The sequence below is a fragment of the Myotis daubentonii genome, chromosome 13 (genome assembly GCF_963259705.1).
Source record: "Myotis daubentonii chromosome 13, mMyoDau2.1, whole genome shotgun sequence".
Classification (NCBI taxonomy): Eukaryota; Metazoa; Chordata; class Mammalia; order Chiroptera; family Vespertilionidae; genus Myotis; species Myotis daubentonii.
This window is the reverse complement of record NC_081852.1, coordinates 45368783-45396675: the sequence shown is the minus strand read 5'-3', so window position 1 is coordinate 45396675 and position 27893 is coordinate 45368783. Positions and strand designations below refer to the sequence as shown.

At 45.9% G+C, this 27893-nt stretch overlaps 2 protein-coding genes across 5 annotated transcripts in view; one reads left to right on the top strand and one right to left on the bottom strand.

Moving 5' to 3' along the window:
* LOC132214241 (histone lysine acetyltransferase CREBBP-like) overlaps positions 1 to 27893 on the bottom strand; it is a 390706-nt gene that overhangs the window by 114911 nt on the left and 247902 nt on the right. The gene's annotated exons all lie outside the window — the stretch shown is intronic.
* PKD2L1 (polycystin 2 like 1, transient receptor potential cation channel) lies at positions 212 to 26342 on the top strand. Of its 4 annotated transcripts, XM_059661073.1 has the most exons (16): positions 212 to 1176; positions 2995 to 3135; positions 6722 to 6835; positions 17619 to 17746; positions 18198 to 18451; positions 19543 to 19767; positions 19931 to 20159; positions 20815 to 20985; positions 21168 to 21349; positions 21665 to 21785; positions 22622 to 22720; positions 22926 to 23047; positions 24001 to 24127; positions 25097 to 25215; positions 25462 to 25585; positions 25899 to 26342. In XM_059661073.1, the coding sequence occupies exons 2-16, from the start codon at positions 3000 to 3002 to the stop codon at positions 25941 to 25943; spliced, it is 2196 nt and encodes a 731-aa protein (XP_059517056.1). In that variant the 5' UTR covers positions 212 to 1176; positions 2995 to 2999; the 3' UTR covers positions 25944 to 26342. The 4 variants fall into 4 exon arrangements, with proteins under 4 accessions (XP_059517056.1, XP_059517055.1, XP_059517057.1 ...); XM_059661072.1 differs by having other exon boundaries at positions 212 to 3135; XM_059661070.1 differs by lacking the exons at positions 212 to 1176; positions 2995 to 3135 and adding an exon at positions 5365 to 6000.

Sequence of the window (27893 nt, the reverse complement as noted above, 5' to 3'; positions counted from 1 at the left end):
CAGCTCCTCTGAGTCTCAGTGTGCTTTTCTCTTTCCTTCTAGTTGTAGAATTTCCACTCAGCCAGCCCTCCTGTAATTCTGGATGATGTCCATTTTGTCTTTTCGTTGTATTTTTGAAGTTGTTGTGGGAGGCAGCAATTTCCAGTGTTTACCTATGCCGCCATCTTGGTTTTCTCCTCTCTTACTAATTTCTATCTCTGTTCCAGGTGTTGAGGAGATAACCAACTTTAGGAGTGAAGATGTGGTTGGATTCCATGTCTTAATAAAGAATCTAATGCAAGAGTTCAAGCTCAGCTCAACTCACATTCCAGTGACCATGAGGGATAATGATTACTTAAGTCTTAACATTTTTTGCAGTGTTGCAATTTTCTCCTTGTTTGGTCTTTTAACTCGGTCCGTTTCCTTGTGCATATTAGCAGTGAAACATTTCTTAATCTCAGAAAACCATGTTTGATGCAGGGACCAGAAGGGGGGAGAGAGGTGGACATCATTGTTTCGTTTCTCAGCCTCAGAAATGCAGGTTTCCTGCTGTGTATCCTCATAGCACCCTGTACTTCTCCCTGGCAGAACTTTTTATGGTTAGAAATGATTTGTGTAGTTGTTTAGTGCCTATCTTCTTCAACAGAATGTTAAGTATCTGTTGGTTTAATTTACTGCTTCATCACTAGAGTTAAGTACTGTCCCTACCGTGTAGTTGGCACACAATAAGCATCTGTGGAATGAGAACTCAGGATGGGAAAATATGTGTCTCCTGTACTAGGGACCTCAGAACTGGGCCAAGGAGGTGCCTTGGGTGATTGCGTTGAGTCCCTGACATGATGCTGGAAGAGTGAGCACCAGAGGGATCTTCCCTGGTGCTCCAGTCTCCCTCTTCACAGGGACATTCAGTCACCCAGGCCTCATGTGAAATTTGGTGAGTGGCTCTGAGGGAAAGAAGGATTGCATTCTCTCAGGTCCTCTTTCCCTAGACTCTCTGTCATACATCCCCTTTCCTCTCCTGCCTTTCTTTCTTCTCCCTTCCCCTTTCTTTCTAGCCTGGTGTCTCAAACTCCCATGGAGCTCTTTTCTTCCCCACGCCATCACCTCCAACAGGTGGCCTGACTTAGCACTCCACATCATCTACAGACCTCTGATTGCCACAGCTGAAGTTTTGCTGATGGATTGCATCAGGACCATGTGAACACTCCATGTCTGGACTACACTCAGCAAGGAGATGTGGTCATGGTCTCAGACCCAAATTTCCAGGCAACTAAAGATTAACTTCCTCATTTTTGTTGATGGTATCATCTGCCTCCCATCACATGGGTTAGATTGGTTCCCTCTATCTGTCAATCTTCTGTAGAAGGCATAGACCAGTGGTTCTCAACCTGTGGGTCGCGACCCCTTTGGCGGTCGAACGACCCTTTCACAGGAGTAGCCTAAGACCATCCTGCATATCAGATATTTACATTATGATTCATAACAGTAGCAACATTACAGTTATGAAGTAGCAACGAAAATAGTTTTATGGTTGGGTCACAACATGAGGAACTGTATTTAAAGGGCCAGAAGGTTGAGAACCACTGGCATAGACACATGGACTTGGATGTCCAGGAGGGTCTTCTAGAAAGGGAGGAAAGCTGAGGGTCTCATTTAAAAATTTCTTTTATTAAAAGATGGCAGCTGCAAATAGTATTCCAGCAGGACTTGTGAAATCGGGGAGGTGCTGGGAAGGAAGTAAAAGGCTAAAGTGGGTCATTTTTATGGGGTTACCTACAGCTTCTCTTTGAGGCCCCTGATGAAGTAGAACAAAATGCCATTTTCTTGGCTTCTGAGCTGGGACAACTGCAGCAGAACTTCTTTACATCCAAACCTTCCAATGGATCTGGCTTGTCCATTCTGATGTTTTGAGAAGCTAGGGCTTGTAGAAGCCCCTGGTGCAGTGCAGTGGTGTTTGTTATATAAAGACAGGCAGGGGAGGACTCTCTGGGGCTTAGCCTACTCTGGTCTGCTTGCTTGGTCCAAACTCACACGTTTGTTGTTGCTGAAAACTTGGGCTACTCAAATTTCAGAACTTTTGCTATGCAGATGACTCTGGTGGTATATTGGTGAAGGTTAAGCTCTTATAGATAAGTGATTTCCAATGTCTTCCATTGAGAATAATTGCCATAGCGAGATAGCACTACTTAGAGAGTGTATCCTATTGTTTATGTTTATTGGGGTGGAAAAGGTTGAGAGTCACTATGTGGAATACGGAAGGTGGTTTGCAGCTTGCTTCTTCCTGTCGAATCTGGACTATAAATGATCCCCAAATTCCTTCCTCTAGAACAGCGGTTCTCAATCTGTGGGTCGCAACCCCTTTGGCGGTCGAACAACCCTTTCACAGGAGTTGCCTAAATATATCTCGTATGTCAGATATTTACATTATGATTCCTAACAGTAGCAACATTACAGTTATGAAGTAGCAACGAAAATAATGTTATGGTTGGGGGTCACCACAACATGAGGAACTGTATTCAAGGGTCGCAGCATTAGGAAGGTTGAGAACCACTGCTCTAGAACAAGCATGTCAAACTCGCGGCTGGTGGGCTGCATGTGTGACATGCTTGCTCTAGAATATGGGAGGTGACTTATTCCAGGGGAACTTATATGGAGAATTTGCAGGGAGGTGGACCACAAGTTTTTATCCTACAGACTTTGATGTCCCTAGGCTCTTTGTCAGGGCCCAGTAGATCCAAATAGCACAAAGAATCTGTCTGGGAGGGGAATTGTGTAAAAAGGGAGCACAGTGATGGTAGAAATGGGGTAATTCTCTTCTCAATGCCTGAACTAGGAGAGCATGTGACCAAAAAATTCATCCCAGTGAAGCAATGGGACCAATGCACCAAGTAGACTAAGGGGCATCATCATTAAGATGTCTTTGGAATTTGATGGGCAACAAGAAGGTGCTTTCATTCCAGGACTTTTATAATACCCTCACACTGAAATGACCTTATTCTGTCTCATTGGTGTCAGCTGAAATGGAATGGGAGTGGATGCAGAAAGTTCTGGGACTCTTGTGCCCCTGGGAAAACAGCAGCAGAGTCCTGGATGAAGGTATATACCTTAAACCTGAACTGCTGTGCATGAGCGGAATGCACAAGGATGGATGCTATGGTAAGATACATGTGTTTTGTGCTTTATAGTACACTAAAAGACTTCATATTCTACTGTTTTAATCCTATAACAGTCCTCAGGGTAAGCAAGGCAGGCTTTATTATCAACACTTTGCAGAGTGGTAAACTAAGTCTCAAAAGGGACTGAGCCAGAACTAGATGGTTAGTAAAGAGCTAAGCCAAGAATTACACCCGGGAGTTTTGGTTTCAAGTTCAAGCCTCTTGGGTTTTGCAGTCTGAGCCATGAGACTCCTCTGAAATTGGTTGCCCTCTTTCATAGGGTCACACAAGAAAAGTCAAGTGTCAGTAGAAACTTGAGGACATGGAGAACTGCTGGGCACAAAATCTTTAGGAGATCCCACTTGATTACAAGATCAGCAACTTCTTGAGTAAGACTAAATATGCTAGAAATAAAGAGCATTTTGGGAGGAAATTTCTCAAGCTGTTACATAACCTGTGCTCTTAGGGGCACTAAGGGTTGATCCACACACATGGAGAGTGCTCAGGACTGAGCAGCAAAAGGCATTGTTCAGGTAGACGACCATAAATAAAAGCAGTCCCGCTCTGGCCATAAGCTCTCAGGAGTATGGGGCCTGCCATATGATGGGTCTATCCAAAGCCCTGCTGATCAAAGACCTCCCTCAGGATATAGAATTATCCCCAAAGAAATCCGAAACCATCTCCTGTTCCCCTCCCCACTACTGTGGCCTATACTGTTAGCTTCCTCACCCTGTTCATCACCCCTGTCCCAATGTTCAGTTTTGCAAGCCGGAATCCTTTTGCAATTGTTTGAAAGCTTGTGGGTAAGAAGCACAAAATCAGCTGATTTTACACAATATAGTCAAGACAGGCACCGTTCCTTATTTTTTTGTCTTCCCAAAGAAAACGAGCACCTTGGAAGGTGTCTCACTAGCCAATAAAGTGGAGAGACGGGCACTCCATCTGGGAGGGCTCTCAGAGAGGCCTTCGCTCCAGGCCAGGCAGAGTCCGTTCCCTTAACAGTGTCTGGGCCGAAGCAGGAGTTCCATATAGCAGACCCAGTGGTAGGACAGCTGCTGCTTACTCAACCCTGCCACAGATGTTGGGTTGCACTTATTGATCAAGGAGCTGGCCCCGCCCTGGGTTGTCTAGAGTCAGGATCTCTTTATGAGGACATTCAAGACTGGTGGCGTCCACCACGCTGATGTTTTACTGAGTGTGAAATGGGGACTTCGGGCCAGTGCAGCTATAGAGTAGCCCAGATCGAGAGCCAGGAATTGGAGGAAGGGTAGCCCCGACTCCAGCCATCAGCAGGAGGTAACTACCCTCACTCGTGGGGCCAGCCCCATTCTGGGCCACAGCACATGCCTGTATATGAGCCAGGGCAGGTGGTCAGAGGCCAGATGTGGGCCTAGTCAGAGGTGCGCTTGAGGGCTCATGCCAGGGTTTACATTCAGAGACCTGAGATTGGAAGGAAAGCAGGTCAGCCCTGATCTCTCTCATATTTCCGTTTTGTGCTCACACATAGCTCCAGGTCCAGTAGAAGCAGAGCCGTAGGTAAGGTTGTCAGCTGAGCTGGGCCCAGTAATACACTCCCCTTAAGGAGTCCCAGGTCACCCTGTCCTCTCCTATCCAGCCTCCCAGTCAGGGCTTACTTAGCCTTTCCCCAGGTTGAGACCCACATCCTTAAGGGGCACCTTTCTGTAGGTATAGCTCTCTCCAAGCCACGAGCACAGCTGAGAAATGAGAACTTTCTACCAGACCTCAGGGAAAAGGATACAACCTGAAACTCTGCAGGCCTCTCCCTTCCTCATCAGCAGTCAGAGACCCTGTCGCTTAGGTATCTGCAAACTGGGAGTCCTCTCTCACCATCCTTTCCCCCCAGCTATGGGGTGAAGTGAGGGAGGGGAGCGCCCGCTCTGTATCCCACCAGGGGACAGCTCAAGGTCAGAGGGTAAAGCGTCCCGAGACACCATTGGCTGAGCCTGTTAGGGAGGCAGCACTTTTCAGCCTCTCTTCCCTGGCTGTGGTGTCCCCCTCCCCCGCTTCCCAAGCTATGCCAGCCCTTGCAGGAGCTTTTAGTGGAAATGAGCTCAGACCCACAATGGAGTCTGCCAGCCTCCTGCTCTCCCAGCTCCTCCCATTGCTCTTTCATCACCTCTTCTGTCTCACTGGGCTCAGGACCATCCCTCCATCAGGCCCCATCTGCAAGCAGCTCTGCCCGCCCCCCCCCCCCCCCCCCCCCGCCGCCCCAGCGCTCACCTCTTTCACCCCTCCTTCCTTCCACCCGAGTCTTCACATCTTCTTCATTTTCCCTTTTCTCGAAAAAAGAGTTCGTCAAACCCCTGCCTCACAGATCCCTCCCACCCCTTTCTCCTTCTCCCCTGGGACCTGCAGCAGAAGGGAGAGAAAGCGAGCCCCTGACAGGATTGATGGTCTCCCCCGCACCCCACCCCTCGCCTCCTCTGTTCCCTCCCCCCAGAGGCCACAGATTTTCCCCTACAAAAGGCAGGAGGCAGAGGCTGTGCGAGACCAGCTGCTCTCAGACCCCTTTGCCCTCTGCTGGCCTAGCTGGGCCGGGCCTTTGCTCCCCCTTTCTCAGGTGAGAGTGGACACCTGGGGTGTCAGGTCCCCACCTCATTCCCCATGAATGCGATCGAAAGTCCGGAGGGGCAGGAGCTGCAAAATCTGGGGAGCGAAGCCTGGGACAACCCCGCCTACAGTGGCCCTCCCTCCCCACATGGGCCGCTGAGGATCTGCACTATCTCCCGTGCGGTGCCCCCCCAGGCCCAGCCCCAGCCCACGAAGCCTGAAGACAGACCCCAGGAGAAGGCACACAGGACCCTGGTGTCCACCTGCTGCCTCCAGATTCGTCGGGGCATCAGAGGTAGCTGGTGGGGGAGGGTTTTCCGAGGGTACTGGAGTCAGGGGAAGGGGTCACCAAAAGCTTGTTGGTGGGGAGAAGTGATCTGAAGAAGAGGTGGACTCTCATGCCTCTTTGAGGTTTGTGAATTGTCTGTGTTAGAACTGCAGGCCCTAGAACACAGGAGCCAGCCCGTGTTCCCCAGAGGGGAAGCCTGGCACGGTCATCACCTGGGGGCCCAGAAGGGTACACGGGAGCTAGTTTAAGGAAAGACATGGATGTGATGATGCGCTAGACCAGCGGTTCTCAACCTGTGGGTCGCGACCCCTTTGGCGGTCGAACCACCCTTTCACAGGGGTCGCCTAAGACCATCCTGCATATCAGATGTTTACATGACGATTCATAACAGTAGCAACATGACAGTTATGAAGTAGCCACGAAAATAATTTTATGGTTGGGGGTCACCACGACATGAGGAACTGTATTTAAAGGGCCAGAAGGTTGAGAACCACTGCTCTAGACGGCCCCACCTGGACCAAGTGGGTCTTTCCATGCCTTCATTTGGGGACTTTGCTGGAGGAGGATAGGCCTGGTTAGAGTAGCTAGATTCGGCCAAGGGATCAGATGATGGGTGAGGAGAGGGGCTGGGATGGAAATGGGAGTAACATACAGGAACTGATGTGTGGGGATCACTGGGAGGGACCCTGCTGTTGGGGATCCTGGGCATCTCTCCAATGCCTCGTAGGACTTTGGGGGACAGCCCTGACTGAGAATACAGCTGAGAACCGGGAACTTTATGTCAAGACCACCCTGCGGGAGCTTTTGGTGTACATCGTGTTCCTGGTGGACATCTGTCTCTGTGAGTAACATCTGTCTCTGACAATAACATCTGTCTGTGAGAAGCATCTACGTGTACAGCGTCTGTGTACGTACTTCTGCAGGGAACATCTTGGGGGAAGCATCTATCTGTGTGAGCAGGCTGTGTCCTGGGATCTTGATATTAATAACAAAATTCTATTTATGACCTTTTCAGCTGAAGATAATATGCTTAAAAAGTTGCTGAGTTTGGGAGAAGTCAGATAGATAGTTTAAAAGCCATTAATAGAAGTTGCTTTGTCCAGAGTTACAAGGGGAACCCAGTTTTTTTTTTTTTTAAATATATTTTATTGATTTTTTACAGAGAAGAAGGGAGAGGGATAGAGAGTTAGAAACATCGATGAGAGAGAAACATCGATCAGCCGCCTCCTGCACATCCCCCAATGGGGAAGTGCCCGCAACCCAGGTACATGCCCTTGACCGGAATCGAACCCGGGACCCTTCAGTCCGCAGGCCGACGCTCTATCCACTGAGCCAAACCGGCTTCGGCGGGAACCCAGTTTTTAAAATTCAAGTTCCTGAAACCTACTCAGCAGCCACTGTTCTCGATTGGCAGGTGGAAGTTTTTACCCTTTTGTAAAGAGCGGAAGGCCACTCCTTTCTGTTTGGGAAATATACTTTGGTGGGTTTCACATAGTTATTATACTATGTCTGTTCCATGTTTCTTTAGAGGCAGGAAGAAAAAGATTCAGCAGGTCTTAGAGCTCAGATCCCTGAAGAAAAAAAAAGGGTTGGAGATGCAAATGGTGTGGTGATGGTCCATGCAGTCTAGGTTCTCCCACACAAGAGACCACCAGGCCACAGGGGAGATGCGAAGCTCTAGCTATAGACACAACTGGGGCGATTTGGTTTTGATGGAAGCAAGTGAAAAGATAAAATGGTGAATCACAAAGGGATAGAAGCAAAGAAATGTAGATAATAATAAAGTTGGGCCCAACAGATTCTGTAAAGCCTATAGATAAGGGTGCTTTGTACTCAGGTAATTCCTTCTTTAAAAACTTGCACAACAAGTGAGGTTTGGCTAATTTCATAGAAGTGTGTGTGTGTGTGTGTGTGTGTGTGTGTTGATTAAAGCTGCTCCTTGGTTTGTACATCTAAGGTATCTCCATCAATAGGTACCTTATGCCCCACAGAAGGCTCTGGTTTTTGTTGTTGTTTTTAGGCTGCATAACTCTTTTGAAAGTGGAATCTGAAGGTCTGATATCAGTGTTGACAGATAAATTTGTTATCGTTGTGAGCCACCACATTTGTGTGAGCCCTCTAGAAAGCTGAGCACCTGCATCTACCTGTACTTTGGGACTCACTCCATGGGGACAGAGGGGGCCATTCTGAGTGTTTACCATGGACCCTCAGCACGGACTGAAAAGAGACAGTGCATGTGGGGAACAATGGTCAACCCTACAGTGTGCATTTTGTGGGGCTCATTTGATCGCTTTCAGCAAACAACTGTCAGAAACTCATTTGTTGACATACTGATTTTTGTTTTCGCCATCTGCTAGGAAGGAGTGTTCCTCTTCTTTTCAGCTCCCGTGACAGCAGTTGAAACCCACAGGCAGAGCCTTTCTCTGAGTAAATGATTTGAACGTCTGTTTTTCCAGATTAGCCTTTGGAGCAAGATTGAGAGGTTCCTAGCTCCCCAGAGTTACGGTGAGCCACTCTGACTCCTCTGGAAGCGTGGGTTCTGGAGCCCATAAGTCCTTTCTACCCATGTTCCCCACTTTTTAAGATCTCAATGCACTGCTGAATGCTAGGTGAGCTGTGACTTTCCAAAGTCTGAATCGTAGACTCAGTCCAATAATTACAGGACGTGTGAGATTTAGAGGTCATCAAGTTTAAGGATGCAAAAATCCCCTCTCTGTGATCCCTCTATGGCAGGGGTGGGCAAACTTTTTGACTCGAGGGCCACAATGGGTTCTTAAACTGGACCGGAGGGCCGGAACAAAAGCATGGATGGAGTGTTTGTGTGAACTAATGTAAATTCAAAGTAAACATCATTACATAAAAGGGTACGGTCTTTTTTTTTTTTTTTTAGTTTTATTCATTTCAAACGGGCCGAATCCGGTCCGCGGGCCGTAGTTTGCCCACGGCTGCTCTATGGTGCTCTATCTAGTGTCAAACCAGTCCTATTGTGGGGAGTATCCATGGGGATCTCACTGTTTCATGGGGAACCCATTCTACTGCAGGGCAGCTCTATTTCCATCCACCCATGGAGCCCCATCCTCTGTGCCAGATTTTGGACTGAGGGATCCAGAGATGGCTGATTCTTGGGCCTTTCAGGGCTTACCTTCTCCTCTTTAGAACTTTCTTCTCTTCAGCCATCTACTTCCATGTGACTCTCTGAAGCCCGAATGGGTTCAAGGTCTGGCACTTTCAATTATCAGCTGTGTGATCTGGGGCGAGTTTGCTAACCTCTGTTAGTCTTGGAGAATGATCATACCCGGCTGACAAGACTGTTGTAAAGGTTAAATAAGATGGCCCACTAATATGCTTAGTGCAGTGCCTAGCACATGATAAATAATACCTACTATTATTTTCAACTCACAACAGACATCATAGAACTATACTGCAGTGTCCTGAATCCAACATGTAATGGAGGGTGATAGAGAATTAACCTGATACCTTTAAACCTCTGAAAACCTCCAGCTCCTATAGAGTTGGGCTCTTAGCAAAAGACCTTGAAACCATTAAACTACCTGAAGATGTGTCATTAACTGCCTTTGACTTTGAGAATTCCCTGTCCACAAAGTGCCAGCCCCCTCAAGAACTTTCTTATGAAGAAGAAATTTGAGGCTTTCATATTCTGATGGTTCCTACAACGTTCAGTAAAAGGGTACTAATACTAGTTTCCGAGCCCCCATACTCTCCAGGCCTCTTCATTTTTTTCAGGCAAATCTTCAGACACCATCCAGCCTTGGACATTAACCTCACCTCACTGACATCTCAACATCCTGTCAGCCTCCCTAAATCCTAAGGGGGTGCAAATAGGTTCTTCAAAGGCAAAATAACTTAAGTTTTACAATAGTTTTGGGCCCTCTGAAAGGGCCACCACACACAAGCAAATAAGAGTATATATGTGGTATTAAAAGTCAATTGGGGAGGGGTATGATTAAAAAGAAAGTGTCTAAAGAGGCTCTCGGGTTGGGGAATAATCAAAAGGGTTCAGAAGCATGTAACTAGACCCATCTAAGTTGGCTAGTAATGTTCTGACAAGGCATACTGACTAAGCTCTTCTGCCTAAGAATAGGGATGCAGCCCTAACTGGTTTGGCTCAGTGGATAGAGCGTCCGTCTGCGGACTGAGGGGTCCCAGGTTCGATTTTGGCCAAGGGCATGTACGTTGGTTGCAGGCACATCCCCAGTAGGGGGTGTGCAGGAGGCAGTCGATAGATGTTTCTCTCTCATCGATGTCTCTAACTCTCTATCCCTCTCCCTTCCTCTCTGTAAAAAATCAATAAAATATAAAAAAATAAAAATAAAAAAATAGTAAACATTAAAAAAAAAAAAGAATAGGGATGCAGGTCTGCAGGGTGGCTGCTGCGTTGCTCTATCAGGATGCTGACTTCTAAGAGCTGCAGCGCCATGTGGTTGGACACGCACCTTCACCAGTGTGCTTTGCTCTGTTAGCTCCTGTGATGGGCTCAGATGCTCCAGGGCCCATGTTCGGTATTACGGTAAACACTGTGGCATAATGAAAAGATGTGAACATTGAAGTCAGACAAACTAGATTCAGATACCAGCTCTGCCATTTACCGGTTTTGTGACGGTAGGTAGTTCCTTTTTTTGGTAGAACAAGGATAATAACACTTACATTATGGAGATTACATGTACCAAGACTTTAACACAATCACTGGTAGTAATCATCTTTGTATTACCTAATGAAATTTCAAAACACTAACTTGAGCTTCTAGATGGTTGTAAAAATACCTTCCAAGGAAGAAGCCAATCTGAAAAGGCTATGTACTGTATGACTCCAACTATATAACATTCTGGGAAAGGAAATACTATGGAGATAGTGAAAGGATCAGCCATTGCCAGGGGCCCAGGAGAGGGAGAGATGAATAAATGGGGATTTTAGGGCAGTGAAACTACTTCTATGATATGATAATGATGGATACGTGTTGAACTTTTGTCCAAACCCATAGAACGTGCAACATTAAGAGTGAATCCTGATGTTAACTATGGGCTTTGGATGTTAGCGCTGTGCCATTGTAGGTTCGCTGATGGTAACAGATGTGCCACTCTGGTGTGGGATTTTGATAGTGGAGGAGGCTAGGCTATATAGGAGGAAGGGGTGTATAGGAAATCTTTGTACCCCCCACACAATTTTGCATTGAACCTAAAACTGCTTTAAAAGGTAAAGTCTGCCCTAATTGGTTACCTCAGTGGATAGAGCATCAGCCTGTGGACTGAAAGGTCCCAGGTTTGATTCCGGTCGAGGGCATGTACCTTGGTTGTGGGCACATTCCCAGTAGGAGGTGTGCAGGAGGCAGCTGATGGATGTTTCTCTCTCATTAATGTTTTTAACTCTCTATCCCTCTCCCTTCCTCTCTGTAAAAAATTAATAAAATATATTTTAAAAAAGGTAAAGTCTATTTTTAAATACCTGGTTTGTAGTTTGCTCCTCATATAGGGATCGTGTCATTTGAGCAGCATCCACTTCTGACATTAGACCTTTAAGTTAAGGCATTTTTCTCCAGAAGACCCTATTTTTTTCACCACCACCACCATCATCATTAACAGCACAAACAACAAGCCTTAGTTGAATAATTTTTCAATGTACCTAGCACTATACTATCTACATTATCTCATTGATTGCTCCGGATGAGCCCATGAAATTGGTTCTTTTATCACTCCCATTTACATATCAGGAAAGGTTTAGATATGCGAAATAGTTTGTCAAAAGCCACACAGCAATTAAGTGGCAGAAGCAGGAATCCAATTCAGTGTCTGTTGGCCTGACTCAAATTCTGAGGCTGTTATCTGCTAGAGTCTACTACAGTCTCTCTGAAGATGTGACACACATGAGTCTTAACACCCATCAACATCTTAGCAAGAACAGCTCCCTGCCCTACCATAACAGAAGCAGAATCTTGATAGAATTCTACTACCTGATTACTTTCCTTTCTTTGTATTGCTGTAGTTACAAACTGATATAGACTGGCCAGTGTCGCTCAGTGGTTGGAGGTCATAGTTTGATTTCCCATCAGGGCACATGCCTGGGTTTGGGGCTCAATTCCCAGCGTGAGGCATGCTGGAGGCAGCTGATCAATTCTCTATCATCATTGATGGTTCTATCTCTCTCTCCCTCTTCCTCTCTGAAATCAATAAAAATATGTTAAAAGCTGACATAAACATTTAAAAAAATCTTAAAATACAATTCACCTATAATTCACCACCACAACACCAAAGATACTTTCATATTACCAGTCCTTATCCATATATTTACACATTTTACCTAGTTGTATCATATTTTGCACTTTCACTTACATTTATATCATAAACATTTCCTCATGTTTGTAAGTAGTTTTTATATTTTCATTTTAATGATTACAGTCATTCCACAATTAACTAAAGCATTTCACTTGTTATTTCAATATTTGCCTATTATAGGTAAATATACCTATCCTTGCTGCTTTTTTTACTTTTGTTGAATTATTTCCTTGGGAATTTCCAGAGAGAGATATTACTAGGTCAAAAGATAGGAATAACTTCTCGGTGCTTTCTGTGTGTTGTCATTTTACCTCTGTAAGGGACCATACACATTTATTATGCTGCCAGTACCAATTTTATCGCAAGCTCGCCGATATTGTATATTTTCATTTATAGTTTTAATTATTAAATAAGCATCAAATGGTGCAATTTGCCTTATTTGTCCTGATCACTAGTGAGGACGGACACTTTTCTCATGTTTTAATTTACTGTGTGCATTTATTTTTGTGTTAATTGCATTAGGAAGGTAAGTGTTAAGAGGGGCAACGAAGCAGTTGGGGGATGAAGTTTGGAGCATTAGACCGTAGGTGCGGGACCAACCACCAGGGGGCTCCTTTCCAGGATCTGGGTTCCTGGGGCTGCAAACAGCCAAGGAAGTTAGACATCGCCTGCACAGCAATTTGGCCTGGGATGGGCCCTCGAAAATTATAATGGCCAGCCATACCGACCATATTTCTTCTCCCTTATGCGTTATTCTAGGAACTGGGCGGAACTAGACGCCAGGGCTATTTGGTATCTCATCTGGCTAAAGTGGAGCTATCTTTTTTAATGCAGGCAATGTGGGTGAACCATCAATCTTCTCATAATAACCTTATCAGTATGCAACCCTTTAAACCTTACAACGAGCTTTCACAACTCTTATCTCATTCGATCCTGACAACAGACCTGTAAGAAATAGATATGATTATTTCTGTTCCACAGATTAGGAAGCTGTTGTTATTGTCATTATCAATCGTTGAGGAATGGTCAATAATTCAGAATGGCCCCTGACAGGTGGAGTTGGTCCTATTCCTGGGCAGGGAAAGTGCTGGAGAATGGTCTTTCTGCCTCCACCACTCCCCTCTCACCATCAGGACATTTATGAAACAGCTTCCAGTCCTTTGTCTTCTTGGCAGGAAGGCTGTAGCCTTTTGTTGATGGAGGAAACATTGAAGGTCTTTGTGTGGAAACAATAGCTGTTTGTTTTAGGAGACAGTATTGTTATCTCAAAGGTGCACCTGGGACTGGCCCTGTATAGAAGTGGCTCTGAGCCAGGACAAGGCTGGGTCTGATCACCATGGGGTTGGGGAGGAGGGCAGAGACCCTTGGCCTTTGTGACTTGTGACTACATGCCAGTTAACATCAATTGGATGCTCTTTATCCATCACGGGTTATAAGCAAATGCCTGCCTATTATCACTCTACTTTCTTTTTTAAAAAAAATATTTTTATTGATTTCAGAGAGGAAAAGAACGGGATAGAGAGAAATATCAGTGATGGGAGAGAATCATTGATCATTGATCGCTGTTTCCTGCACACCCCACACGGGGGATCAAGCCGCAATCCAGGCATGTGCCCCAAACAGGAATTGAACTGTGACCTCCTGGTTCATAAGTCGACACTCAACCACTGAGCTACTCTGGCCAGGCTCATTCTACTTTCTTTTAGTGGATTTTAAGGTTCTGTCCATCGATTGGTGGAATCTTGCATTAACAAAAGAGGTTGAACTAAGCTTGGAGATCGGGAAGAAGATGACTTTCTTTTCTTATTGAGATATAATTGACATCTAATATTGTATTAATTTTAGGTGTGCAATCTGGTTTGATATATGTATGTATTGCAAAATAATTAGCACAATAAATTAACATCCATCAACATGCATAGTTAAACTTTTTTTGTCATGAGAACTTTTAAGATTTACTCTCCTAGCAACTTTCAAATATGTGATACAGGATTAACTGTAGTTCCCATGCTGTACATTACATCCCCCGGACTTTTTTATCGTATAACTGGAAGTTTGTACCTTTTCACCACCTTCACTATTTCACCCACCCCCCTCACTTCCTGCCTCTGACAACCATCAATCTGTTCTCTGCATCTATGATTTTGGTGTTTTGGTGTGTTTTTGTGTGTTTTTTTAAGATTCCACATATAAGTAAAATCATACAGTATTTGTCTTTCTCAGTCTGACTTATTTTACTTAACATAATGCCCTCAAAGTCCATCCATGTTGTTGAAAATGGTAGGATTTCCTTTTCTGATGGCTGAATAATATTCTGTTGTATTTATATACAGCACATTTTCTTTATCCATTCATCTGTTGATGAATATACAAGTTGTTTCCATGCTTTGGCTATTGTAAATAATGCTGCAGTGAACATAGGGGTGCAGATATCTTTTCAAGACAGTGATTTCATTTTCTTTGGATAACTACCCAGAAGTGGAATTTCTAGATCATATGATATAGTGGTTTTATTTTTAATTTTTTGAAGAACCTTCAGAAAAGCTCTTTTTGGAAGTTATCTTTCTTGACTGAGCATTCTTAGAATTGACAAAGGGAGGAACAGAAGTATATTGGAGGTTCAGGAAATTGTAGGTGAGCTTCTATTTCTTATGTGGTACAGCTACATAATGATGGCAGAAAATAATTGGTCACATAGAACTATGACATTAGTGAAGGCACAATGGTAATGGAGAGAGCATGGAATCTGGAATAAGATGCCTTGGTTTATCTGATAGTACAACCTGTTAACTTGGTATTAGCCATGTCCTTTGGCAAGATAGGTCAAGATACTTAAATCTCTGGAAGCTTTGATTTCCTTATATATCAAATGAGAATAATGTGAGATTGGTGAAAAACAAATAAGGTGCTTTGTATAGTGCCTAGCATAAGTGAGCTTTCAATAAATATCAGTTGTCATTTCACATCAAGGCATAAATTTTAAAAATATTGAAAAGTAAATTTTAACCCTCTAGAAAACTGAGATCTGTTTGAAAGCATCAGAATAATGCTTATGAAGGATCAGAAAGGCTAGCCCTCTAGAAGTGGTCACCAAAGATTATGAATGGCCATAGGAGGATGATTTCACACCTTTCCTAGCATATTCAGTTACCATGGCCCATCCAGACACAGAGAGTTATAAAGTTCTTTTCATATGAAGGTGAAGTGATCTGAGCTAGCTCAACCTTAATAATAGGGATTTAGCCCAGCCAGAGTGGCTCAGTGGTTGAGCGTTGTCCTATGAACCAGAAGGTCATGGTTTGATTCCCAGTCAGGCACATGCAGGGGTTGCAGGAAACAGCTAATCAACAGTTCTTTCTCATCAGTGATGTTTCTATCTCGCTCTCCCTCTCCCTTCCTCTCTGAAATCAATACAAATATATTTAAAAAAAAAAAAAAGAAAGAAAGAAAGAGTTGACAACCAGTTCAGAGCAATGTTAATTCTGAGCAGTAACAGATTTGGAGAATTAGAGAAAAAGCTATGGCAACCAGTACCACCTAGTGGCCATTCTGAAGGTGCAACAATTTAATCAGCCTATTGTCATTAGGAAAAGTTCAGCTCACTGACCATCAGCTCTAACTGTGTAATGGAATGGGCTCTCAGGAGGCAGAAATTTGCTTTCCAGCCCATTTTCCAGATCCAGAAAATTGAGTCTGAGTCTTCCAGATACTTAGTATAGGTAATCACAGATATGGGTTAAAGAGAAGTAAAGTCATTTATTGGACTTCATCGAATGAAATGGGGAAATGTGAAGTAACAAGCTTCCTTCTTTGCTGATGTCCCCCTTGGAAAAGTATGATGTTGCTTGTGTCTAATCTGAGGCCATAGTGGCCCCTTTTCCCTCCAAGATTATGAACAAGCTCCAGTCCACCCCAAGTCATGCCCTTTCCAGATGGGGTGGTAGGAGAAAATGTAACCCAAGATTTGAAGAGGAAAATTCTTAAAAGGGAATTGCTCAGTAGAGGCCAGTAAATCCTATTTAAACATTTTTATGTAATTACAGACTTACAGAAAAGCTGTAAGAGTAATACAAAGTATTCTGAGCTCCATCCACCCAGATTTCTCAAATATGAACATGTTACCATGCTTGCTTTCCCTTTTTCATTCTCTCTATATATCTAGCTACATACACATACAACTGTTTGAGAGTAAATTGCAGACAAAAATGTCCCATTACTCCTATACTTTAATGTATATTTTCTGAAAACAAGGACATTCTTTTATCAAAGTCAGAAAATTATCCATGAATCAATACTATCATCTAATGAATAGACCTTATTATACTTTCACCAATTATTCCACTAATAGCTTTTATAGCAAAAGAAAAAAATATGGTCCAGTATATAATCCTAACTAAATGCACACATTGCATTCAGTTGTCATGTTTCTTTACTTTCTTTTAATCTACAACTATTCTTGAATCTTTCTTTCTCTTTCATGACCTAGCTAAAATATTTAGCAACAAAATAAATCACAATATTAGCAAATTACAAACTACAGGAAAAAAGAATCCATTAAGGGTCAATCTGTTGACCCAAAATAAATGGCTATACTCTTCAAATTCTGCCTTTTAACCAGAAAACTTATACTTTCCCTTGACAGCCCTACTTTAGACTGGGTGTCTGTCTTAGGGTGGTTGGTGGAGATCCAGTTCTTCAGGGCAAAGGTCAGGTTCCCCCCCCCCTTTTTTTTTAATCTGGAGATGCTCTGAGTTCCTCTCTCAGGAGACAGCTGTGCCCATCAGGATGCAATGGGGCCAGAGGTGCCATGCTTACCTCTGACCCCCATGGCTGAAAACTGACTCCAGGGTCCAGGAGACCACATCTCCATTGTAAGGTGTTTGGCCAAGGCCTGGGGTCCTCTAGAATTTGCAGGCACTTTCCCAAGGGCATAAATATAAGGCAAATAAAATGAAGCACTATCTGACACAGAAGATGACATTTTCTTGGCTCCAGGGAGTGAGAACTAGGAAGTTAAGCTGGTTCAGGAAGAGAAACGTGAATTTTCAGAATGGCAATGTCAAGAGACCATTACTGAGTGGAGTTCAGTCTCTCTGAGGTGAGTTAGGAGGGAAGGAGGAGACCTTGTAGCCACAACTCTTCCTTAATGCAGCCCTGGTTTCCCCAGTGCCACCATCAGCCTCCCCAGTCAACGCTAGGGGGTGGGTCTGATAGACTTCCATCTAGGTAGCATTGCTGGCCCAAGGGCAATGGGTTTTCCTGTGTTTTTTGTTGTTGTTGTTTCTGGAGAATGGAGATGGGAACAGTGAGAAGGATGCCTTTTGGTTCGGTTTCTAGTGACCTATGGAATGACAAGCTCCAGTGCCTATTACTACACCAAAGTCATGTCTGAGCTCTTCTTACATACCCCATCAGACACCAGAGTCTCCTTCCAGGCCATCAGCAGCATGGCAGACTTCTGGGATGTAAGTATGACATAACCTTTACCCCTCCCTCTCCTTCTCAATGGCCTGAAGGATGAGGCCACATACAGGCCAGAGTTCAGGTATGTCAGACAATGGATGAGACCATATCCAGAGACTAGTATCAGGCTGAATCAAAGAGTCATGAAAGGATTAATGGGTCAGATTAGAGTTAAGGTAGAGGTAGGTGAGAGATCAGGATGATGATCAGGGCATCAAGCCAGTAATTAGACTAGTATTGGAAGTCAGAGGTAAGACTGAACTTCTAAATACATATTAAATAAAGAGTAAGGCCACATTAGGTCAAGATCTGATTAAGGTTCATGGGTCAGCTGAGGAGTCCAACAGAAGCAGACTGGAGACAAGGTGGGGAACAGGGACTGAGGGCAAAGGTCATTCTAAGGGTAGAGGTCAGGATGAGGCTGGGTCAGACTCAACCCTGCTTGTGGTCTAGTTTGCCCAGGGCCCACTACTGGACAGTTTGTATTGGACCAAATGGTACAACAACCAGAGCCTGGGCCGTGGCTCCCACTCCTTCATCTATTATGAGAACCTGCTGCTGGGGGTTCCAAGGCTGCGGCAGCTGCGGGTCCGCAATGACTCCTGTGTGGTGCATGAGGACTTCCGAGAGGACATTGTGAGCTGCTATGACGTCTACTCTCCGGACAAAGAAGAGCAGCTCCCCTTTGGGCCCCTCAATGGCACAGCGTGAGTTCCCACACCAATATTATAGGGCTTGCCCCTCTGGGCCTGACACCATCCCAAGGTTTGGAAACCACTTCCACAGAGTCATAGGGAAAAGTAGAGGTAGAGCCTTGGGGTACTCAGAGAAATGGGGAGGGGGATTTCTCCGAGTCCCAACTTTGGCTGTTTGGAGACTTTGGTCTGAGTCATTCAGGAACAGAGAAGGTACATTAGCAGACTGAACTCTAGCCTCAGGACTTGTTTCCACATACAGGTCACAGTCACATTTGCCTTACTCTGGAGGCATTCCTGCCAGAGACAGCATTTTTTTTCTTGCCCAGAAGTCACTTGAGAATATGGAGAATTGACGAAGCATCGATACTGTCATATGAGTCAGTATCGATGCTTCAGGGTTGGCAGTCCGACCCTTGGAACTGATAGGGAGAGCAGCAAGGAATCAAGTATTGATGACAAATTAGGGGAGAAAGCGAGAAAGTATGGCTAGGACAGGAAAGAAAGGGGTCCAGGGTAGAAAGTTTGTAATCAGAACAGTCATGAGGTTACCCAGCTAGGTACATGACCACAAGAACAGAAAGAGACTTTTCTGTATTAGATGGGCCTGGTGCTTCCTGTAAGGGGCCTACTCAGGGTGGGGTCAAAAGTGGGGCTTGGGTATGTGATCCCTAGTCTTGGGTGACATCATGAAAAATTAGGAGATTTACACTTGAGTTTCAGTTTGGCCACTAACTAGCTGGATCATCTCAGACACCTCTGAGGCTTGGTTTCCTCATTTGCAAAATGTGGATAATGTTTATCGTCAGTTCTAAAACAGATGCTGAACACCCAACAAGATCATGTATGTGAAATATACATTCAGGGTGTCCCAAAAATGTATACTTATTCATTTCAATGGGTTAAATCAGAAAAGAAAGACACATTGGAATTACTTATTCAAAGTGTGTGTACATTTTTTGGGGGGGACCTTATATATGTGAATGTATATATAACACGTATGGAACTGTGAAGCCCGGATAATCATAAAGTATTGCCGTTGCCTTGGGAGATCAGCGTCAGGCTGACTCAGACATCTGCTTAGATGGCTTCTTCCTCGGCAGGTGGACATACCACTCACAGGCTGAGCTGGGGGGCTCCTCGCACTGGGGCCAGCTCACAAGCTACAGTGGAGGTGGCTACTACCTGGACCTTCCGGGATCCCGGCAGGGCAGTGCGGAGGCACTCCGGGACCTTCAGGAGAGCCTGTGGCTAGACAGGGGCACTCGGGTGGTCTTCATCGACTTCTCAGTCTACAATGCCAACGTCAACCTTTTCTGTGTTCTGAGGTGGGTCCCCTTTCCCTACTGCATCCCTCCATCCATGATTCCTGGTTCTCTTCTCTGCTCGAGGCCCTTCCCTAAGCATGTAACCTGTGCTGGGGATAGGGAGAGAAGGGAATGGGAGTAACTGTCCCAGCCCAGGCCCCACCAGACATCTCGCCTCCCACAGACTGGTGGTGGAGTTTCCAGCTACAGGAGGTGCCATCCCATCCTGGCAAATCCGCACAGTTAAGCTGATTCGCTATGTCAGCAACTGGGACTTCTTTATCGTTGGCTGTGAGATCATCTTCTGCATCTTCATCTTCTACTACGTGGTGGAGGAGATCCTGGAGCTCCACGTCCACCGACTTCGCTACCTCAGCAGCATCTGGAACATTCTGGACCTGGTGGTCATTTTGGTGAGGAAGAGATATCTTGGACTTGGGACATATTGGGAGGAGATGGGGGATCAACCCTGATAGGGGCTCCGAGTTATTCCTTTGAGAGTCCCAAGTCCTCCTTATGACTTCTGGTCAAATCCCTCTGTAACAGCTCTCTGAGCAAGAGGCTGATGTTTCCCTGACTCAGCCCTGGGAAAGCCTTGTCTCCCACACCCCTCCTCCCTCTAGTTTTTAATCAAGACACTGCTCTTTTCTTTATGTACTTGACACTCTGTTCCTCATCTGTCTCTTGCCTTTATGATCCCCTTTGAAACTCCTGTCTTTTCTCTCATATTAAAATATCCTGCCTCTTCATCTTTGTCTAATTACTATTAATAAGACACATTAATTTCCTGACCAAGGCTGGGAAGTGGTGGGGGAAATAAACTTACTTGGCTCCAGTTCTCTATGGTCCTTTACAACCTAGGTATTTACCATTGGCCCCAGAACCTTCTCTTGGGCTTGAAGACGCTCCCCAATAATCCTATCCAGTTCCATTTGAACCTGGGATAGTCAAGAACTCAGCAATGAAGCGTGTTTTGTTTCCCACCTGTGTTACCCCTATGACTTCATCGCTGACCTTCCCTTGAGATCTCCTTGACTTTTCTGACCCCTCAACCCCTTGTGGTGACAGCTCTCCATTGTAGCCGTGGGCTTTCACATATTCCGAACTCTTGAGGTGAACAGGCTGATGGGGAAGCTCCTGCAGCAGCCAAATACATACGCCGACTTCGAGTTCCTCGCCTTCTGGCAGACACAGTACAACAACATGAATGCCGTCAACCTCTTCTTTGCCTGGATCAAGGTACCCTGGGACTCCTTACTCCCAGTTTCACCTCAGTGCACTCATTGTCCCTTCCTCAATACTTGTCTCATTGTCCTTGCCTGTTTTGGCAACTCCTGTGACCTCCATAGTCCCCTGAAGTGGATTGTTTAAAGATTTTCTCTTTTCTTTCTTAATTGCTTGGTTCAACATGGTCCTTCCAGATATTCAAGTACATCAGCTTCAACAAAACCATGACCCAGCTCTCCTCCACGCTGGCGCGCTGTGCCAAAGACATCCTGGGCTTTGCTGTCATGTTCTTCATCGTATTTTTCGCCTATGCCCAGCTCGGCTACCTGCTTTTCGGGACCCAAGTGGAAAACTTTAGTACTTTCATCAAGTGCATGTGTGTGTCCTGTCCCCTTCCCTCTTCCCTGGCCCCTCATCCTCTAACTCCATGGGTGTATGTAGCCTTGGGGAAGCTGGGTATATTCACATGGGCATGTCTGTGCTTAAAGCATCTGTGTGAGGGTCTCTGGAGGCCCAGATGCATGCGCTCAAGTATCCGTGCATCCTGTCCTGTCTCCATCGGATTGGGTTGGAGGTGCAGTGAGGCGTCTGTCTGAGTCCACTAAAGAGCAGTTAGGAAAGTGGATGGGGTATGGGTTGCGATCAGGGTTATGGTTAGGCTCTGGGTAAAACCCAGAACCTGGTCTCTCAGTTTCACTCAGTTCCGGATCATCCTTGGGGACTTTGACTACAATGCTATCGACAATGCCAACCGCATCCTGGGACCTGCCTACTTTGTCACCTATGTCTTTTTCGTCTTCTTCGTGCTTCTGGTGAGGGTCCTTCTGAGAACAGGGTGGGGATTTGGGACCTGAGGGGGGAGATGTAGAAGGCCTGCAAGGTGGGGTTTTGACACCCCCCCCCCCGACCCTGTTCTGCATTCAAGATTTTTAAATCAAAGATGGGGAGTGTGTTGTGGGGGTGGGCTGGAGCTTCTGAGAGCTGGCTAATATGATTGGTCAGTGTGGTCAGCATGGTCAGGTAGTTTACTCAGTATAAGGGAATCTGCAGGCTACCTCACTAACATCAAACCTGTATTCTCCAAGGATGGAAAGAGAGAGGAAAATGCCTCATTAGAAGGGGCTTCACCTAAAAGCTTCCATGCCTATTCTCCAAAACTCCCCTTCCTGTGGGGATCACTAGTTATTTTTACTACCACTGTTGTGTAGTTGTTCTTTCTTCCTGACAACCATAAAATATCTGGGTTTGATTTTTATTAACAAAGTAGCAGGTTTATTTATTTGATCAATAGATAGGGATACAGACATGGATTGATAAAGAGATCACAATTATATTAACACCTTGGAAAGTTTCTGGCTTCAGTGCCTGGTGAGCCCTTACATGAAGGGGGCTGTGGCATATGTTGGGGTATCTTCCGGTCAGGTTACTGTAGCAATGGAGTGAGGTCACCACTCCATGATCCATCACTAACAGGACTGCTGAAAGGCTGGGCTCTGGGGACCTTGAGATTCAGGGGTTAGTGGGCTGCAGATCTGGGGTTGAAAGCATGGCCCCTTTAGAACATGTGTAGATCATTAATAGGGCCAGTGGGCTCCCTGCTGTTAGTGGGTCTGGGCATGAGGACCCACATCCCTGCCTTACCCTCCAGAACATGTTTCTTGCCATCATCAATGACACATATTCAGAGGTCAAGGAGGAGTTGGCTGGACAGAAGGATGAGCTACAGATTTCTGACTTCCTGAAACAGGTAACTACTAAGTCTCCTTGAGCTGCATATCTACATCAGGGCCCATGTCCAAGGCTCTGTGTCCTGGTCTGTTCCTGACTGATGTAGGAGCCTGTGCTCTTGTGTCCTTTCAATCTGTCCCTGGAAGCCTGGAATCCTGTGGATGGGGGTGAGGGGAAGGGATGAGGAGGAGGCTGTGGGAACTGGTGCCTGTTTCCCTTTCCAGGGCTACAACAAGACCCTACTGATGCTGCGTCTCAGGAAGAAACAGGTTTCGGATGTGCAGAAGGTCCTGCAGGGCGGGGAGCAGAAGATCCAGTTTGAGGATTTCACAAACACCTTGAGGGAGTGAGCAATCAGAGATCCAGCTTTCTCTGATATTGGTCTATAAATCCTTGACCCTCAACCATACATCCTTTGCCTATAAGCCTCTGATCTTGGCCTGTGGGTCTTTGCCCTTGGCTAATAGGCTTTTGACCTTGGCCTATACGTCTCTGATCCTGTCCTTCAGAATTGTGCCCTTGGTTTGAAGGTCTATGACCATGTTCTATAATGTTCTGGACTTTGTTGAACCAACTCTTGGGAGTAATGTAATATAATTCCATGATCATTGTATACATCCCTCACTCCCACAAAACTCTGATCTTGGTTCCATGCTCCCCCACAAACACTGGTTTATTTCCTTAGCTATTCTCTCCCAGCTTCCCAGTTAAACATATTAACAAACACTAAAGAAATATATTGTAAGTACCAGCTGTAGGCCAGGCACTGAATAATAAGTAGTTGCTCATTGCTCAGGTATCCAGTGAAAGGTGGGACAGAGCAGGAGGTGAGGCCATAGAAATGGGCAAGGACCACATTGGGAAAAGCCTCAAACACTACTACTCTATCCAAAGGATAGGATGCTCAAGAGGCATTTTAAGCAGGGAAGAGGTACATTTAGACCCATACTTTAGAAAGATCAATTACCCTACTTGCATTATAGAGAATGGATTTCAAGTAGGGAGTAAAGGGGAGGCTGAGGAAATGGAGGGCAGGTTATTTAAGGCAAAGAGATTTTGCATTGTAGGAGATCACAAGGGTCCAAACCAGGAGACAGGAATGAAAGAAATAGACTCAAGTGATTTCTTGGGGGTAAACTTGCTAGACCTTGGAGATCCCAGCTTTCCTATGAGGCAGTCCCTTTCTTCCCTAGAGAATGAGACTCCTGCCAGAGTCTGGCTAAAAGAGTAGGGAGTCCATAAACAAGAGATCACAGCCACCGCTTGTCAGAAGTTATTTCATCATCCTGTTCTCCTCAGACTGGGGCACAAAGAGCACGAGATCACTGAGCTCGCAGCTACCTTCACCAAGTTCGACCAAGATGGGAATCATGTCCTGGATGAGAAGGAGCAAAAACAAATGCAACAGGACCTGGAGGAGGAGAGGGTGAGCTCAGCTGCTTGGTGGAGAGGCAGTATAAGGAAATTGCTCACCCTCACCTTCCTGTCAACTTGCCCAGAACACAAACCCAAACTGAAAACCTTCCAATAGATGAGCAGGAAAGAGCTCTCTAGAATAGTTCTCAAATTGCTGCATTTTAGAATGCATGGGAGCCTTTAAAAGTCCTCATACTCAGCCCTGGCCAGGTGGTTTAGTTGGTTGGAGCATCATCCCATGCACCAAAAGGTTATGGATTTGATATCTGGTCGGGGTGCATATAGTAGGCAGCCCATCAATATTTATCTCTCATTGATATTTTTCTCCCCCCACTTCCTCTCTCTCTAAAATTAATAAAAAACATAGGCTTTGGGTGAGGATTTAAAAAAAATCTTTATACTTAGGCCACACCCTAGACCAGAATCACTGTGTGTGTATGAAAGTTGGGGACCCCAGAAATCAGTACTTTTTAAAACTTCCCAGGTGATTCCAATGCATAGCCAAGGTTGAGAACTATTGTTCTAAAATAGTCTGTAGGGGGAAAGGTCCAATTGCTCAAGAATCCCTGATGATTCCTTCTTTTTGAGATTTTTCAAGCTCTTATCCTTAGCTGTCAGTGGTATTCCTGCTTCATCCCTTTCTAGTGTAGACCAAAAAGTCAAGGGCAGGAGGGACAGTACGAGGAATTCTGGTATTGTCCCTCCTTTCCCAAACTGAGTTGGCCTCTAGTGAACACCTCATTAATCAAGGCCTCAAGGAGCTTTGCGTTTTGTTTCTTTAGGTTGTGATTCCTTTCCAGAGGTTGGGCCAGCTTTGTGTCCAGGGCCACTACTCTGATTCCATTGTTTCCAGAGTTTGAGAGGGAAGTAGCATAGCAAGAACTATAGCCCAAGGCCTATTCCTGAAAGCGAATTAGAACAAGAGCTGATGGCTTCCCAGAGTCATCTTCTCCTCTCTGACCTCTGACTTCCTGATCAGGTGGCCCTCAATGCTGAAATTGAGAACCTGGGCTGGTCCATTGTGAGGAGTTCACCAGGCAAATTGGGTCCAGAGGCTCCCGGAGCAGGTGACTGGGTTTCAGGAGGAGAATTCTACACGTAAGTGCAGCCAGGGACCGAGGGCTGACTGTGTTTAAATATCCTACCTTGAACTTCTTTCACAACCTTCTAATCCTCTGTCCTAGCCTAGGAAGAACTTCTGCCCCCATTTAATTTTCCCTAAAGGCTGGGTCTTACCATCTTTTCTTCCAGCTAGACACACACCATTCTGTTCTCCTTCCCCTGCAGACACTCAATCCCCCAAGCACATATTTCTACTTCCTTGGTCTCTCAAATCCTGAACAGGCTCGCAAGCAGAGTTCTGCAGCTGGAGTCTGTCCTGGAAGGAGTCCTGGCTCAGGTTGATGCTGTGGGCTCAAAGCTAAGCATGCTGGAGAGGAAGGGGCAGCTGGCTCCCTCCCCAGGCATGGTGAGTGGCCCTTCACCCGAGTCCTCTTGGCTCCCCACAGTTGAACTCTACCATCTTCTCCACTCAGTGGGTGGAGGCAAAACATTTTTGAGAGATCTGTTTTCAGGCTATTGGGGTGACATGTGCTTCACAGTAGTCAGTGTACAGGGGAGGTTAGGGGTGGGGGCAAGGCCTACAGGTGGTTGCTCTGGCCTGAGGGATGCGTTGGCCTCTAGGAGATGGTCTGGGATTGGAGAATCAGATCCAGATAAAAGGAAAGTGGGAGACAAAGTCCTCTTTCTAATGACCTGTCTGTTCCTTTTTCTTCTAACAGGGGGAGCAGGCATTTGGGAACACCTGTAGCCAGCCCCAGCTGTGATTCCAGACCCCTGGGGAGTCGAGGGTGGGCAGGACAATGGTGGGGGAGGGCTCCAAAAGCATCAGACAGCAGGCTCCTCTCTCACTGCCTTCCCAGAGGCCCCCTCTGCACATTCCCTCTATTTCTAGGGCAACGGTTCCCACCATTGCTGCCGCCAAGTCCTACCCTGTGCCTGGCCTTTGAAGCCCATGTTTCTGTGTGTAACCGAGCGTCATGCTGAGGCTTGTGACTCAGTGTTTCTGTGTGTGGCTCTGCAGCTCTGCATAGCTCTGTGAAATAGTATCTCCCACTGGGCCTCTCACACCCTGTGCTTCCCATCTCTGCTGTAGTGATTAAACAAACCATCAAAAAGGTCAATAACAAACAGAATAAAGGAAGGGAGGGTAATGATTTCCCCAAGCATCTGGATAGTCATGATTTCTGAAAAATATAGCATCCAAGAGTAGCAATATCTAGATGTCTTCCTACTTACCAGTGAGTCTTACCCATTGGACATCTAGAGACCTACTTCTAGAACCTATTGGGTTCTTGTCTTTCCCCATAGGATTTCCCTGTAGAAGAGAAGGGGAAGTCATATAGGTGAGGAGACTCTCATGTGGGGAGATGACAATGTCGCAGGGGAGTTGGAGTGATTACCTCCCCAACCTGAGGAGACAGTCCGTGAACGCTCAGTGGAGGATCCTACTCCCAACCTCCTACAGAACACGGAACTGAAGGGGCTGTAAACCAGGATGAAGTTGGAGCCTGAGGAAAATCAGGCAAAGAAATGACCCCAAGAATCAGTGATCTTTGGATTAAGATGTGCTAGGCTCTGACTCTATTCTTCCATTGGACAGTGTGGATTTCCCTGGTGACTATCAATAAAAATCCTTAGGAAAATCAATACTGTGCACTTGCTTCTGGGACTGTCAGGGGAAGAAAAGAGTTGGAACTGAGAGTCATCTTTGTACTTGGGGTGGGGACAGCTCATCCCTGCTGGGAGGTCTGGAGTGGAGGCAGTGGCAATATGAAGGAGCTGGCTGCTCCGGGAGTCCTGAAATAAGATCTGGCTCCTAGGAATGGTTTGAACTGGTGGGCACTATGATTGTACCATTAGAGACTGGAGACAGTCACCTAGGAGACCTGGTCCTCAGAAGGAAGGGAATAAGGTAGCCCCCTTACTTTGGTGTGTGTGTGTGTGTGTGTGTGTGTGTGTGTGTGTGTGTGTGTGTGTCGGGGGGTAGTTGGTAAGTGGGGGAGCGTGAGAGGGTGCAGATGGAAGATAACCAGGGATAAGACCAAAACCTTCTACACCAAGATTTTGGGTGCACAGGTCTGCATCTCAGGACTTCCTATCTATCTCCTTTCCCTTCCCCTGTGATCCTCATCCCTTCCTCATTTTGCACCTCCCATTGCTCCCCAGTCGCTTTTTCTTATCCATTTTCGTCACCCATCTCACCAAGTACACTCTGTATACCTAGGAGACTTGTGAACTAGCACCACGCAGTAAAAACCAGTCTATCCTCAGCCCTAAAAAAAGTTACGATCTAAGCCTTCTTATAGAAAGGCTGCATCAGCAAGAGAAGGAGGTGCCAGCCTGCAGTTTAAGAAAAAGGGGCGAAAGAGTAGGGGCTAATCCAGGACATTGGAAGGGAGAGTATTTCGGCGCAGGGATCAACGCCGGAAGGTTTCCCTAAGCCTGAGTGCGACTACGTCCAAAAGCACGGATTTTCCGCGCAGTCGCTGGCGACTAAGCAGCCAGGCGCGGAGTCTCCGGGGAGGGGTGACCTGTCTCCGGTGCCTTCGATCCTCAGACCGACCGGACGGGTCGCGAGTTTCACCAGACTAGGGACCCCTCTAGGACGAGCGCATCCTCAGTTCCAGACGTCGCGACTCTTGGCAGTGGATCGACTCACGATAGCCTTTCTTAGCTTCAACGGTGGCCTCACGCTTACATTTTGTTACTCAAAC